The 15,688-nt window shown below is 56.3% G+C and overlaps 5 protein-coding genes across 5 annotated transcripts; 2 read left to right on the top strand and 3 right to left on the bottom strand.

The window, feature by feature from the left end:
- Window positions 1–607: 607 nt before the first annotated feature.
- On the bottom strand, window positions 608–1,365 carry CkaCkLH20_00886 (cysteine dioxygenase type I; the record flags this gene model as incomplete). The annotated part of the gene is made up of 3 exons (XM_038883606.1): window positions 608–732; window positions 787–1,036; window positions 1,093–1,365. The coding sequence occupies 3 exons, from the start codon at window positions 1,363–1,365 to the stop codon at window positions 608–610; spliced, it is 648 nt and encodes a 215-aa protein (XP_038751201.1).
- A 1,100-nt stretch (window positions 1,366–2,465) lies between these two features.
- Window positions 2,466–6,763, top strand: CkaCkLH20_00887 (wyosine base formation; the record flags this gene model as incomplete). Its single annotated transcript, XM_038883607.1, has 5 exons — window positions 2,466–2,691; window positions 2,747–2,876; window positions 2,927–3,524; window positions 4,302–4,380; window positions 4,467–6,763. 5 exons carry the CDS (start codon window positions 2,466–2,468, stop codon window positions 6,761–6,763), a joined length of 3,330 nt encoding a protein of 1,109 aa, XP_038751202.1.
- Window positions 6,764–7,238: 475 nt separating this feature from the next.
- On the bottom strand, window positions 7,239–8,032 carry CkaCkLH20_00888 (mitochondrial import receptor subunit tom-20; the record flags this gene model as incomplete). The annotated part of the gene is made up of 4 exons (XM_038883608.1): window positions 7,239–7,355; window positions 7,411–7,511; window positions 7,595–7,840; window positions 7,975–8,032. The coding sequence occupies 4 exons, from the start codon at window positions 8,030–8,032 to the stop codon at window positions 7,239–7,241; spliced, it is 522 nt and encodes a 173-aa protein (XP_038751203.1).
- Window positions 8,033–8,703: 671 nt separating this feature from the next.
- On the top strand, window positions 8,704–13,421 carry CkaCkLH20_00889 (serine/threonine-protein phosphatase pp2a catalytic subunit; the record flags this gene model as incomplete). The annotated part of the gene is made up of 10 exons (XM_038883609.1): window positions 8,704–8,919; window positions 8,999–9,218; window positions 9,274–10,546; window positions 10,597–10,924; window positions 12,020–12,190; window positions 12,367–12,408; window positions 12,467–12,572; window positions 12,639–13,172; window positions 13,226–13,298; window positions 13,349–13,421. The coding sequence occupies 10 exons, from the start codon at window positions 8,704–8,706 to the stop codon at window positions 13,419–13,421; spliced, it is 3,036 nt and encodes a 1,011-aa protein (XP_038751204.1).
- A 517-nt stretch (window positions 13,422–13,938) lies between these two features.
- CkaCkLH20_00890 (uncharacterized protein) lies at window positions 13,939–15,479 on the bottom strand (the record flags this gene model as incomplete). The annotated part of the gene is made up of 2 exons (XM_038883610.1): window positions 13,939–15,363; window positions 15,426–15,479. The coding sequence occupies 2 exons, from the start codon at window positions 15,477–15,479 to the stop codon at window positions 13,939–13,941; spliced, it is 1,479 nt and encodes a 492-aa protein (XP_038751205.1).
- Window positions 15,480–15,688: the final 209 nt, after the last annotated feature.

Consider the following 15,688-nt stretch of genomic DNA (forward strand, 5'->3'; position numbering starts at 1 on the left):
GCGTATCTTGTTGTGATTCTGGGGGCGAGATCGACACAGGGATCTCGTTTGCTGCCCACAGAGGTGCGGACGTGAGAACAGGGCTTGTGTGGGTTGTGTGGCTCGGCCTGTGTGGCTCAAAGCTGCAAGCTCCCGTCCCCGGCCGTGGCTCAGGTCCTCGAGCACGCCATCATGGGGAAGAGTCACCGAGCCAATCAACATCAATTGCAAAATCACGACATTTCACGTGACCTACCTCCGGGCCCGTTATGGCTGGTTTCTGGCCAACGACGAGGTCTTGAGGCTCTTGCACCTTTCACAACTCCATTCGACTTCATTTTCTGTGTCTCAGGCAATCTTCTGTTGATTTCGCTATCTTATGGTACCCAAAAATCACACGGAAACGCGGCAGGTTGAACTCCTCGTCGGTGGCAGTCCACTATGAGAGTGGATAGAGCCTTCATACCATCATCAGTCATCAGTCCACCGACAAGCGCCCTTCGGATGTCGGCATGCTCGCTCGTATATCAAACAGGGACGACTCGATGCTGAGCCATCTTCGAAAGACAGAAAAGAAAAGATACGCAAACGCCCAAAACGAAAATCGACACCATCGGCATTCCATCTCTTACTGCTTCGGCAGTCGGCGGCCGTACGCCGAGTAGTAGCCGCACTTGGCTACATGACTGCTCTTGCTTGTCTTCTCATTGAAGATGTTGCAACCTCCCTTGGCGACGTTGGGAGGGGTGTACACTGTGGACTTGGTCAGCAAAGTTGCTTCGACAATGACGATGAAGCGTCGCTCACGGTGAAGGGAGACAGCAAAGTCGCTGCCCCTGTTGCAGACTCGGTGGACGCCAAGTTCGTCTGCCATATATGCCACCGCATTCTCCTTGTGTGTTCTTTCCGAGATGACTTTCATCGGCTGCTCCTCGTCGCCCTCTGGGAAGGCATATCGGATTTCAGTCAAGTCACCCTTCAGGATCTTCATCAGGCAGTGGGCGTTGCCGTGGTCGTGGATGGGGCTACCCTTGCCTGGCGACCAGACAAGCACAAGCTGTGCCGATGTTAGTATCGACTGTCTTCCACGAAGTCGTGGTCGACGCTACTCACGAGGTTGCTCTTGCCGTTGCCCTCATCAACCAGGTTCCTGGTGTATCCCATACTCTTCTCTGCGAACGCAAACTGGATCCATTCGTGCTCGGTCGAGTTGTATTCCTCCATCAACTTCATCAACTCCTTGACGTCGACGTCAGCCGAGTCCAGCCCCGACGACGGACCCAACGCCTCCTTCAACGCCAACACGAGCTCGTCGAATCGGTTGTCATCGCTCTTCAATTCGTGCCCGAAGGCGGAGGTGATCTTGGTCAGGATGTCGAGGGCCATGGCTACGGTTGTGTTGTTGGTCTATGGTACTGGTTGATGCTGAGGATGGTTGATGGTTCTTGGAATGGATGCTCAACGTGCGGGGTTTACGATGTCTTGTCGCTCTATGGTGATACGATTGTCCCGGTCGGTCACCAGGACAGGCTTGCACCTCATTACCTGATGGAAATGAGCGGGAATCACGGAACGACTGGTTGTTCCGACCTCGGACTGTGGGTCGGGTCAGCCATCAGACCCTATCTCTTCTTCTGAGACAGGATAGTCTGAACACGTTGTCGGCGCAGCGGGCACACCTAGGTCGGCGAGCATTTTCTCGTTGGTGGACGGGGACCCCAAAAAATGGGGTTCTCTGGTTGGACGAGATAACTAAGGAGGCTTTGTCGTGGGATCCTTGCAATGCCGGCGATAGGCGGCGGGCGGCCCCGAACTTATGGCGGTCAGATGGCCAAACATAAGACGAAATGGGTCTTGTTAGGGTTTCGCGGCGGCAGCGTCTAGTCAATTGCAGACTGCATAGTCTATGTCTTTATGCAAGCTGAAAATCATGCGGTTTTCATTCTCAGATCAATCGACTGTCCCTGTACCGGTCGTCAAGGTGCCCGATAGCCGCAGTACTGGATGTGATTGGAGACTGGAGTCAGCTGGGCGGATTCTGTGGGGCTGACCTCCGGAATGGGTTCGTTCGTATTACTCACACTAAAACCGATGGCTCAGCTAGCATGAATTCTAGAAAAGTACCGCCACCACGGGTACAAATTTCTGTTGAATTGTTTTCTGCTTGAAAGTTTGGGTGAATGAAGTGTAACCTCCCATCTAATGTTTAGTTGTTTTGAGTTGCGTCAGCCGTTTGCACTTTAACCTGAGAACCGGTATGATGGCAACCTCTGTCAGCACGACGGGGACTCTTCAGTCCAGGCCCCTCCAGGTACTCCCAGGCACAGAGACAATTGGAGGATCGAATGGCGAGACAACTCCTTGTCAGCCTTGCAAGGAGGATGTTGGCTGGAGAAAAATAGTACGGAATTTCACGCCATCGTAGGTCATAGCGAATGTTCGTCTCAAAGCGCTTTCTAACTTCCCTCAGATGGTTCGCGGTCACAATGGGCACGGGCATCGTGTCAATTCTCCTCCACAACCTGCCGTACAACGTAACTTGGATATCCCATGGACTCGCCATAGCATTTTTCGTTCTGAACGTCGGTCTGTTCACGGTTTTTACGGCCATTACAATTCTACGATATGCGTTATACCCCGAGATATGGAAGGCTATGGTTATTCACCCGGCCCAGTCGATGTTTTTGGGCTGTTATCCCATGGGTTTTGCAAGTATGTCTCAACATAGTGTTGCAAATAGATATTCGCTTCTAACATGCGTGTCTAGCTATCATCAATATGATGGTGTTTGTTTGTGCTCCAGCGTGGGGTGACTGGGTAGTGTCCTGGGCATGGGGCTTTTGGTGGCTTGACGCTGCTCTGTCTCTAGCAACATGCATTACAGTGCCATTCGTCATGTAAGTGATTAATGTCTGATGCGCGACTTCTTCTAACAAAATATTGACAGGATCCATCAACATCGTCCGGGTCTACAAGCAGTCACGGCGGCCAGTCTACTTCCAATCGTGCCAACTGTAGTTGCATCCTCGACAGGAGGTATCGTCGCCGAGGCCTTGGCCAACCCAGATCATGCCTTCATTACCCTTATCGCCTCCTACATCCTCTGGGGCATTGGGATCTGCTTCTCAGGCATGGTCCTCGCGCTGTACTTCCATCGCCTGACCATCCACAGTCTCCCATCGAAGGAAGCTATCGTCTCGGTTTTCCTGCCAATCGGGCCCCTCGGCCAAGGGGGCTTTGGCATTCAGCAACTTGGTAAGGTGTCTCTCAAGCTGTTGCCGCAAACCACAGCCTTTACAACCCTTGCGCCTAGCGCTATACACGGCGGCGAAATCCTGTACTTCCTGGGTATCTTCCTGGCTCTCATCATGTGGGGATTTGCGTTGGTATGGCTTTCGTTTGCCCTCATCAGCATCGCAACGATGCAAAAGTTCCCGTTCAACATGGGCTGGTGGGGGTTTACGTTCCCTCTTGGCGTGATGGCTACTTGCACGGGGATGTTGGCGCAGGAGCTGGACAGCTCTTTCTTCAGAGTTGCCACCATGGTATGTGTTCTTCGTCTCAAGAGTTGCGTGCGAGTTGACAGTTGCTGATATGTTTAGGTCTTTTCTCTTTCTGTTTGCCTTCTCTGGCTGTTAGTTGCGATCAGAACTCTCCACCAGGCCATTTCTGGGGAAATCTTCTTCGCCCCCTGTCTGAAAGACTTGAGGGACAAGCAAGCGCAGGCAGGGCAGGCAGGGTCGGATCGTAGAGTATAGAAACCTGAAGCTCCTTCAACCTGAGTTAACAAATCACACAAATAACTTTTTATGCTCAACTTTGCACATAGGCTCATGGTTCGGCTTTTCCGGGACTCAGTCGACTCCATGGACCAGAGGGCTATTGAAATGCCTTATAAGTGCGGATTCGTTCACCTGGCGGAGTTCCATTGCCGTCTCACGGCTCTTTAACTGATATTCAGCTTTTTTGCGTTCTCTCAGTTCATCGTATTCTTGAACCCAAGATGCATATTCAATTCGCTTGGTAATTTGGGTTCGACGACAGGGTAATTACAGGTGCTCGAAAAGACGCTAATGGCGGGGTTGATGAGGTGCCCTGCAACGCCCTCCAAAATTCTCCCGTCTTGCGGGGCACCACCACCCTCCAACTCCATCTCCAGCTGGGTGGGCGCTGGGAAAGTTCGAATACCTAAGAATTGCAATTGCGGTCTCCCCCACTGGCTGCGTCGGCCCTTGACCAATCCACACCCCGCCACTGCATGCGCCTCAATTTCGCGATTCTCTTCGAATTGTGACACAGCGGTTTCCGAAAGCTCGAACTAGAGCACTGCTGCTCTTCCAATTTCCAGAGTCATCATGGCTCTCCCTCTTGAGCAGCCGGGCTTCAAGGCCATGCTGAATAGTAAGCACAGGAAATTCTCTTGATCGTCGCATTTGCTCTGTTGCCCGTGCGCATTTGGTGCTAACTTTTGAATCTTTTGTGCCCAGACTTCCACGATGTATGGCAGGAAATTCGCATACCGGTGATCCTTTTCACCGCCTTTGGCTTGCTCGTCCTCCGATTCTACCTCCATAGCGCTGAGGAAAAGGGCGACCTGAAGGCATTCCCCAAAGTACTCAACAACGAAAAGCCCCAGTCGAAGCCGAAGCCACAACCCAAGCCTGTCGAGGAAAAGAAGGATGTTAAGCCGATCCCCGTCGTCGAGTCGAAGGTGCCCAAGTCGAGTGGCCCGAGGAGGATAAAGGGTGGTTTGGTCAAGCGGCCTTCCGAGGAACTCAAGAATGGCGACGGTCTTGCGCGGACGATACGGCCTCTGATCTTTTTCTCGAGCATCACCGCCAACACTCCCAAGATCGCAAAGGACTATGCAGAGCGCTTGGAGAAGGACCTCCAAAAGACTGCTGCCGAAACCGGCTGCTCTTTCATGGTTCCCGAAGTTCTCGACCTTGCTGAGGTCGACTTTGACGATTACTTCATCACGCCGCCCAAGTCTGACGAACCAGTCGAGCTCTTCTACCTGTTCCTGCTGCCCAGTTACAATATCGACACAATCAACGACACTTTCCTCGAGCACCTCCAAGAGACGCATCACGATTTCCGCATCGACACGGCGCCTTTGTCCCCGCTCCTCGGTTACTCCGTATTTGGCTTTGGAGACAGGGAAGGCTGGCCGACAGAGGACGAGGGTTTCTGCTTCCAGGCCAAGGAGGTTGACAAGTGGATGGCCAAGCTCACTGGTCGCAAGAGGGCCTTCCCCGTCGGCATGGGCGACACCAAAAGAGACTATGCTGAGAGGCTATCCGAATGGTCTGAGGGTGTCGTGGACGTCCTCGGCATGGTGGCCAAGACCGGCAGCCTGGGTGAGGGCCTGCCCGGGAGCGGCGCGCCTGACGAGAGCGACGACGAGTCCGCGGCAGAGGATGACGACGAGGTGCTGATCGAGGACTCCGAGGCCAAGCCCGAGAAGCTCAAGAACCGCAAGAACATCGACGACGTCGAGGACCTGGGCCGCATCATGAAGAACTCCAACCCCGACGCCGACACCAAGCCCAGCGCGGCGCCCATCGCAGTCGACTTCACCACCTACGGAAAGTCCGCGGCAACCAAGAAGACGCCCACACAAGGTGCCAAGGAGATGGTCCCCAAGAACTCGCCCACCTACGCCTCCCTCACCAAGCAAGGCTACTCCATCGTCGGCTCGCACTCGGGTGTGAAGATCTGTCGCTGGACCAAGTCCGCCCTCCGCGGTCGCGGCTCGTGTTACAAGTACTCTTTCTACGGCATCAACTCCCACCAGTGCATGGAGACCACCCCGTCACTTTCCTGCTCCAACAAGTGCGTCTTCTGCTGGCGCCACGGCACGAACCCCGTCGGCACCACCTGGCGCTGGGTCGTCGACCCGCCCGAGCTCATCTTCGACGGCGTCAAGGCGAACCACTACAACAAGATCAAGATGCTGCGCGGCGTTCCCGGCGTCAGGGCCGAGAGGTTCGCGGAGGCGATGAGGATCAGGCACTGTGCGCTTTCGCTCGTCGGCGAGCCCATCTTTTACCCTTACATCAACGAGTTCCTGGGCATGCTCCACGCCGAGCGCATTTCGTCCTTTTTGGTCTGCAACGCGCAGCATCCCGACCAGCTCGCCGCGCTCAAGGCCGTGACGCAGTTGTACGTCTCCATCGACGCCTCCAACAAGGAGTCGCTGAGGAAGATCGACCGGCCCCTGCACCGCGACTTCTGGGAGAGGTTCCAGAGGTGTCTGGAGATCCTGAGGGAGAAGCGCTTCAAGCACCGCACCGTCTTCCGCCTCACGCTGGTCAAGGGCTTCAACGTCGACGACGAGGTCGAGGGCTACGCGCAGCTGGTCGAGAAGGGCCTGCCCTGCTTCGTCGAGATCAAGGGCGTCACGTACTGCGGCACGTCGACGGCGTCCAACGCCGGCCTGAGCATGTCCAACGTGCCGTTCTACTGGGAGGTGTCCGAGTTCGTCACGGCCCTCGAGAAGAGGCTCAACGAGAAGGGTCTCAAGTACGGCATCGCGGCGGAGCACGCGCACAGCTGCTGCGTCCTGCTCGCGAGCGACCGGTTCTACAAGGACGGCAAGTGGCACCCCCGCATCGACTACCAGCGTTTCTTCGAGCTGCTGGAGGAGCGCGGGGCGGACGGCGACTGGAAGCCGGAGGACTACATGGGCGAGGCGACGCCCGAGTGGGCTGAATGGGGTAACGGCGGCTTCGACCCGCGCGATGACAGAGTCGATAGGAAGGGCAGGAAAATTGAGGCCTAGCCAGATAGGAGCAAATAAAAAACAAGACGAATGATTCCGCAAGGGCACAACACAATGGACGCGGTCGCATGCTTGACTTCTTCAGGGAGAGAGGAGAGTGTGAAACTGTGAAATTTCGTAAACTTTCTTGCTTAATCGTCCTGCCAGGATCGTCAATATACATGTGGTTTCCTCTTACAAAACCTTTCTATCAAAACAGCCCAGCCGGCCAGAGTATTGTACATTGATAACGTCGTGAATCCTTCTTTTCTCTTCGCAGGATGATGGTTGTGGAGGTGGTTCGGGGGTGGGGTGGAGGATTACGGATGAGTTGGGGTGGTGTGTGTTTGGTCGACAGCATCACGCCATCCGTGGAGCGACTGCTGGTCTTTCGAAAGTCGGAGTGACTTGAAGGCTGCTTGTCGGACTCTGGGGGATTCTGGACGGTTGCTGTCGGACGAGGTTTTTTGTTTAACTCCAAGACGGTGTTGGAGATTTAGTCCAGGCCGACGGTGGGCATGTCGCTCAGGTTGGCGTTGACGCTGCCGGTGAACTGTCCGATGTTGAGGGAAGAGTCGTAGGCGATCATCTCGGCGAGAACGTCCAGCACGGGCTGCGCACACATTAGATCTTGTCAGGCCTTTTGGTGGAGTTCGATCATTTCTCACCTTGGGAACGGTCTTGTCGTAGATGCCAATGAGGTCACCGGGGGTAGGGTAGACCTTCAAACCCTTGTAGAACGCCAGCGCAGCGTCAACGGCGCGCGAAGCTGCGAGTGCCAAACATGTCAGTAAAGCAATGTTCTCTTTCGAACGAGGGGAGAAAGCAAGCAGGCGGGCGGGCGGGACTAACGGTCTGAGGAGAGCGTCTCTCCCTCGGAAACCTGCTGCAGGAAGTAGGCCTCCTTGGCCTCGACGTCGGTGGGGAAGCCCTCGGCTTTGGCGTCGTCGACGGCGAACTTGATCGCTTGGCGCTGGCGGACCGTCTCTTGCTCTGCCTCTTCCTTCTCGGCCTTGTGTTGTCTGCGCTCGTTCCGGCGCAGCTCTCTGCGGAACTCGGCCTTGTTGCGGCGGTTGTAGTCGAAGTAGACGGCGTAGGCTACGTACGTTCGTCAGCGAATACAGCTCTCCCATGTCGTCAATTGCCCCGTATGGCCCTCGTCCTCGATTGACGTTGGAAATATGTCCCGGTTCGGACTGGCGCGTCGGGGTTTCGGTGGATGCAAAACTCACCAAACAAGCCGGTAACGGCGGCGGCGACTGATGCCGTCACTATCGTTTGCTGGGACATTTTGAAGATTGACTGCCGGTGCGGAGCAGAAAGGCTGGAGGGGGTTGGTGTGAAGAGGGAGAAACGTCTGTTGGAGAGTAGAGGGCGCCTTCGAGGATTGATGGTGCGCTGGATGTGTTTTGGGGGAGGCCCGGAGAGACTGGCGAGGGTTTTCCTTCGTTGACGGAGTGAATATCGTAGGAAAGAAGCTCTATCGGGAATTGATGGAGCTTTCTCTACCAATTTTTTTTTAGCCTCTGCTCTGCGCCGTCGTTCCCAGGTTCGCGTTCCTTGCCAAGCGCCGCTGTCGTGGTGGGTCCTCCAGCACAGGCCAGACAGCAGCAAGGAAGGTTGGTACGTATTGATTCGACAGCTGTTGTTTGCTCTTTGGCAGCAGCAGCACAGCCGTGAGATGTGCTGGCGGGTTACGTAGTGGGATGGCCGGGCTGGGGGCTGTCCCGGGCATCCATCTAACGTACAGGGGTGCCGCCTCCCAAACAGCCACAGCACCCGGCACGGCAGCTTCCCATTCCATCGGGGGTGCATGAAACAACATCAACCCAACCATCATCCTCACGAGGGGGCCTTTGTCGTGCCCGTTACCGAGTAAACTCCCCGAACTTACAACTGGGGTTGCTTGACACGACTACCTGTGGAACGGAGACGAAAGAAAGACCCAATTGAATAACGAAATGTCGGAAGAGAAGGAGAGGAGCAAGATCTCGCTGAGAAGCGGCAAGAGGAAGGGCCCCCGCCCCCAGATCAGTGCACCGCGCCAGATCTCGGAGCCCATTCTACAGGATGGATCAGGTCCGGTGCGGCCTCCCGGCTCGAGGCCCATGGCCGACGCGGGACCGGGACAGGTGCAGCCGCGACCTCGTCCGCCGCCGCAGGCCGGCGGATCCAAGGTGAGTTCAAGATGTCTGGATGGAGGGATGGGCCTTGGCCCGAGATGGACTTTCGCGCGCTGACCAGAGCATTTTACAGACATCCGACTTGGTGAAGCGACGATACTCGACCAGGTTCAACGCCCTTCCGAATGATTTCGATGTGAACAATCCACCGGTACCGTCGATGCCATCCCTCGACAAGTACGAGACTCGCCAGCGAAACGCGCGACCGCCTCCCAGCCGAGGAGGCGATGCAGGTCCTGCTCCCGTCGTGGATGTGAAGGCTCTGAGGGATCCCAACTTGGCCCCGGATCAATGTAAGTATAGTATCTCCTGGGCTCCACGGGGCCGCCGCTAACATGGTCTTTACAGACGTCGCCAGCTTGCTCAGCGAAGCATCCGAGGATCAGATCCGCGAATTCGAGGACAACCTGCGTGGCCTCAAAAGCCGAGCCAACGCCGATCTCCAGCAGAACGTCATGCAGAATCGCACGCAGTTCATCAAGATCAGCAAGGAGGCCGAGAAGCTCAAGGGCGAGATGCGAGCGCTGAAGAGCCTGATGACGGACCTCAAGCTGAACACCACGGCACTGAGGCAAGCCTCCAGCAACAACAATAATAACGAGTCTCCGGGCCTCGGTGGAGAGCTGTCGACCGGCATGAGCAAGAGGGATAAGCGCAGCTCGGTCGCCGACCGAAGTGCCCTTTGGAATTCCCAAATGCAGGCGCTGTACAAGAACGTTGAAGGATCCCAGAAGTTCTTGCCTAACTCTGCTACTCGTCACGTCATCCAGAACGCTGGAGCTTGGATTGAACTGGACAACGCTACCTACAAGTCTCGTCGCGCTATGCAGATATTCCTGCTGAATGACCACCTCCTTATTGCTAGTCGCAAGAAGAGAAAGGCGGATGTGCCTCCTCGCGAGGCTACAGGTCCTCTGGTAAAGCTGGTGGCCGATAGATGCTGGCCTTTGCTCGACGTCGAAGTTGTCGATATGGCAGGTTCCAGTGATTCTTCGACGACACGAAACAAGCTGGCCGATGCAGTCATGGTCAGAGGTGTTGGGCAAGAGTCGGTCATTTATCGCACTGAAAAGCCCGAGGACACGGAGAAGAACAGCCTGCTTCTTAACATTCGCAAGGCGGTCGAGGAGCTACGAAAAGAACGGCAGTCAGAACTGGAAGCGAACAATAAAGCCAAGGAGACGATCAACTACTTTGCGTCTCGGGATCCTGGCTTGCTCCAGAAAACGGAGCTGCTGGAGACGCTGTCCGATATCAAAGACATGCTCATCGATGTGGATGGAAAGCAACAGAACCTCCGATGGGTAGAGAGCCAGATGGATGAGCTGGACATCGACGTCGCGCTTCAGAACTTCGAACCGGCCGTGGGCCGTGTCGAGAAGCTCAAGAACCTCGCTCGAAGCCTGAAGAACAACACGGTGGCGCAGGACTTCATCAGCTTCAAGGTCGAAGAACGAAACACAAAGCTGGCGGGCATGATCATCCGCGAGTTGGAGACGACACACAACGCGCCGACAAAGAACAAGCGCAACATCTCCTGGCTGGCGCGGCTCGGGTACGAGGACAGAGCACGTGAGGCCTATCTGGCTGCCCGGCACGACATCATCCAGAAACGATCGAGGTAAGGAGCCCGTTCCGTGGCTTTACAAACCAGTTCTAACCTGTTATCAGGCAATGCATTTTCCAGGGTGACCTCCACCAGTATATCTGGGAGATCTCGTTCGTCTACTTCTCCCTCATCCGCAACACTGTGGGCTGTTTTCACTCTTGCTTCCCACCGCCCATGATGAGCGCCTGCGTGAAGTGGGCCAAGGAAGAGGTTGAAACGTTCAACAGCATCCTCGCGCGACAGCTTAGCAGCACCGAACGCGGCGGCAAAGTATGGAACGAGTGCATGGAGCGCGCCCAAGAACACGCCCAGATGCTCAACGAAGTGCAGTTGGACTTCCGCAACCTCGTCGGTAAGGACCTGGACAGCACGTTAGGAGTTACCAGTCCCGTAGGTCTGGGGTTGTCCTAGATTTTCAGTTCTGTGTGTGTGTTCTAAGTACGCTGTCGAGGCCAACGATTTCGAGTTATCACAAACTCGTAGTAATGTAGAATGACTAGAGGCGAAGCTTTGGCGCTGGCGTTTGCTCATCGGGGAGGCAAGTAAATGAGGGCGAGACATTGGACGCAGTATGACGGAGATGCCGCGCTCACTGGCATGTGTCCAAGATTCTGGACCGCTTGAGGCTGACTCAATTCCTTGGCCCGAGTGGATGTCAGTGTATATACCTGCGACGGCGTTACCTGCCTTAGTTAAGAGATGGATAACTGTACGACTGCTTTGGTCCATGTGGTAGCTCAAGGACGATGAGATAATGAACAGAATATAACTCGAGCAAGAAAATGGCATCTGATTACCATAGGAAGGTTGCAAGAAGTGATGAGGACCACGTGAAGATACAGTGAAGTCACAAATGGCAGTATTGAATTAAGCGAGAAGCGAGGCCATCCAGTGATACCTCCTTGCCCCGGTTTGGGCCTGTCTTGCTGCAACCAGCAAAAGCAGAAGTAAGGTACATCCCATCCGTACCTCCACGCAGCGCACCAACACCCGCACCTGCCAGCCTCCCTGCCTTGCCTGCCCGCCGCCCGCTTCCTGCACCTGCACTGGCACTCGCCTTTCACTTGGGTTCGCAAAAATCCCCAGTGCCCAAGCCCAACATCGATGCCCTCCTCATCACTCGCATCATCAGAAATTATAATCCCGCTCCGCCCCGCCTTGCGCGAACGCTTCACCCGTTCCGACCAGCTCCCTTGCGCCGATTGCTCCATTGCTTCCCATCATTAAGTGGCCTCAGACGAAGCTCTGACCGCCTTCAACGATTCGCCGCCGCCGCCAGCCCCACGCTACGCTACCTAGACTGGATTGAGGTGCTGTGCTGTGTGTGTGTCGTGCTAATCTCAAGAACCGCGACCGGTTGCTGAAAACAACGTCATTCTCCCCCTCGACACGACCACCGACCACACGACCGCCCTTGCTCTGAGCACCCGACTCCGTCTCGCGACCGATACAAATATCCCCTCTCCAACTATTTCGATACCCTAGACGCCTTTCAGCATGGATACGAACATGGAAGATGTTGGGCGTGTCCCCGCCGATCTGCCCTCTACCCAGAATCTCGAGCCCACCACGATCCCGACCCTAGATGGCTGGATTGAGAGCCTCATGAGCTGCAAGCAGCTTGTCGAGGCCGATGTTCAGAGGCTTTGCGAGAAGGTTAGTTTGCTCCTGCCCTCGATGGATGCGATGCCGATGCGCGTTTCTCTCCTGGGCCAGCTATCGTCATAGCTGCCCGCAAACCCAGCCAGCCTTTGATGGCCTCCCCTCATTCATCTCCCAATCGCCCCTCTCGCGTGGCCTGGGCCTGGCAAGTTGCTGACATCAATTCATAGGCACGGGAGGTCTTGCAGGACGAGTCCAATGTGCAACCAGTCGTAGGTTCCCCCTCGCCGCTTCAGGGTCGTCGAACCGTGCTGACCCCTCTTCCTTCAGAAATGCCCGGTGACGGTGTGCGGTGATATCCACGGCCAATTTCACGATCTTATGGAGTTGTTCAAGATTGGCGGTCCCAACCCTGACACCAACTACCTTTTCATGGGTACGTCGGCTCTGTCCCTGGAACTTGTGCGAGATATCGCGGACGGGCGCTCACTGTGACTACTAGGTGACTACGTCGACCGAGGCTACTACTCCGTCGAGACCGTGACTCTCCTCGTCGCCCTCAAGATCCGATACCCCCAGCGCATCACCATTCTCCGCGGCAACCACGAGTCCCGCCAGATCACCCAAGTCTACGGCTTCTACGACGAGTGCCTCCGCAAATACGGCAACGCCAACGTCTGGAAGTTCTTTACCGACCTCTTCGACTACCTCCCCCTTACCGCACTCATCGACAACCAGATCTTCTGCCTTCACGGCGGCCTGTCGCCTAGTATCGATACCCTTGACAACATCAGGGCTCTGGACAGAATTCAGGAAGTTCCCCACGAGGGCCCCATGTGCGACTTGCTCTGGTCTGACCCCGATGACCGCTGCGGTTGGGGAATCTCGCCCCGTGGTGCTGGTTACACGTTCGGCCAGGATATTTCCGAGGCTTTCAACCACAACAACGGGCTGACACTCATCGCACGTGCTCACCAGCTTGTGATGGAGGGATACAACTGGTCTCAAGACAGGAATGTCGTCACAATCTTCTCTGGTAAGCTCGCCCCAGTCTTCTCGCGTGGTGCACGATAACTGACGCGCCCGTAGCACCCAATTACTGCTACAGATGCGGTAACCAGGCGGCGATCATGGAGATCGACGAACATCTCAAGTACACATTGTGAGTACTTGTACACCTCATCTCAGGAGGAAGCGACTAACTGTTACCAGCTTGCAATTCGATCCCTGCCCGAGAGCCGGCGAGCCGATGGTCTCGAGACGCACACCCGACTACTTCCTCTGATCACCTGTTCGATACCCTCGCTACCCGTCACTCGGAGCAATTTTCTGGGTGCTATCCGTGGAAGAGATTCGAAAGAGACAGGGCGTACGCATGCTCAACTTGCATTGGTGCTTGGAGGGAGTCTAATCTTGTAAGATTACAAACAAAAGCCAAGAGAAACCAATGTACTCCCAAGAGAGAGATTCTGCGTTGAGCATCATGATAGAGGAGGGCCAGCACACAAAGACGACCGCGAGCGCAGCCCCTCTTGACTGAGGCGGCTTTTTTTGGGCGTGACTCGGACCCTGCCTCCATTAACGCGTTAGATACTCATAGACCGCCGGCAATAAGAAGGTGTCGATGCTAATGAAGTTTTCATTTTTCTAGTATTGTGAATCTTGCTAATATGGTTCCATGTCGAAAGTCATTCTAGGATGCGCGTCTATGTCGTTATCATGGTATACAAAAGAGGGACGATCTCCGAGCATTATTAGGGAAAGGGGTATTAAACAACGTATGACTTTTCTTGACCGCCACTTCAATCCCGGATTTCTCTGATTTCCAACCGTCGACGAGTCTTTCGACTGTGCCGTCGCGCATTATGGTCATGGTGATGGCCGTGGTGGTGGCCGTGGTGATGATGGTGGTGGTGGTGCCGTTCTCTCTCTCCCCTGCTCCGCCGACTCGACCTCGACTTCCTATCCCATTCGCGCAGCCTCTCCGCCACGATCTCCTCGCTCTCGGAACTCCTCGTGTTGGTCGCCGTGTACGACCCGCTCCCGTACGAGCCGCTCCCGTAGTAGGACGTGCTCCCGCTCACGCTGCTCCCGTACGAGCTCCGGAAGTACGCGCTCAGGTAGGAGCTCCTGCCGTCGCCGACCTCGCTCAGGCCGTGGATGACGCCGGAACGCTCGCTCCGGGAGGCGCGGTAGGACGAGGCCTCCTCGACGTCGACTTCGAGCCTCCGGGTGGTGGTTTTTTCGGTGCGTTTGCCGCCGCGGCGGCATCGGCAGCGGCGGTGGCCGCGGCGTTCGCAGTAGTCGCAGAGGCGGTAGCGGGTAGTGACGGCGAGGTTGCTGACGCGCTTGTACTTGTACTGGCCCTTGATGTAGTCGCCGGCCTTGCAGGCGCCGTCGGGGACGTGGAAGCGCATGTCGAAGCGCAGGAGGGCGTAGGTGAAGACGACGATGAGCTCGAGGTCGTAGTTGAAGACGTAGTAGCAGGCCTTGTGGTGCCACCAGCCGGGGGCCCAGGCGGGGCGGACGGCGAAGTTGACGGCGCAGCGGTAGGCGGCGCCGACGGTCAGGAGGAGGGCGGTGACGATGACGATGAGGGCCTTTGTGGTGATGCTGCCGTAGCCGAAGGGCTCGGGGCGGCGGAGGCCCGGGTAGAAGAGGGCGCCGGTGACGATGAGGACGGGGAGGAAGGCGAGGATGGCGAGGGAGGTGGAGGAGAAGAGCTGGACGGTGTGGCAGCGCTGGAGGTAGCGGAGGTCGAGGGTGTAGAAGGAGACGGTGGTGGCGACGACGGCGCAGACGAGGCAGACGAAGATCCAGAAGTGGAGGAAGAGGAAGGTGTAGCCGACGATGGGGTTCCAGCCGATGTTGGGGTGGAGGGCGCGGACGAGGCGGTGGGAGAGGACGAGGTTGAGGGCGAAGAGGAGGACGACGCCGGCGGCGGCGAAGATGGTGGCGGCGATGTCGAGGCTGACGTTCCAGGGCTGGGTGGCCCAGGCGATGCGGAGGGAGAGGGCGATGATGCGCGTTGTGCAGAAGCCGACGAGGACGGCGGAGGCGAGGAACTTGTGACCGTTGCCGTTGTTGCGGAGGAAGATGTAGAGGTTGAGGGCGGCGCCAGCGAAAAAGAAGATGATGAGGATGATGCAGATGGGCACGTCGACGCGGACGTCGGGGATGAGGCCGAGGATCGCGACTTGGGGTTGGTATGGAGGTCCGTAAGGGTTCTGGAGGAGACGTTCCGTGTTAGTGAGGGTTTTGGTGAGGATGAGGAGGGAGGACGACTTACTGGTAGTATCGGATCGAAGTCGCGGGCGTGGATGAGTTGAATGAAATCCGACATGATGTCGGGTTCTTGGGTGAACCCCATCCAAGTGGTTGGCTTTCTGTTCTCTCCGGCGGAGATTGTTGTAAGTGAGCCGCGATCAACGAGGGAGAGGAATATGCTCGCGGCTGGTCGTTGTCGGCGGCGCGTTCGGCCGGCAGACTATGCTCGCTCTGGGCAGTATGGCAGGGCAGAGGACGAGCTGGGCACCATTGGTTTGGCTGAAG

This window comes from Colletotrichum karsti (genome assembly GCF_011947395.1).
Source record: "Colletotrichum karsti strain CkLH20 chromosome Unknown Scaffold2, whole genome shotgun sequence".
NCBI lineage: Eukaryota > Fungi > Ascomycota > Sordariomycetes > Glomerellales > Glomerellaceae > Colletotrichum > Colletotrichum karsti.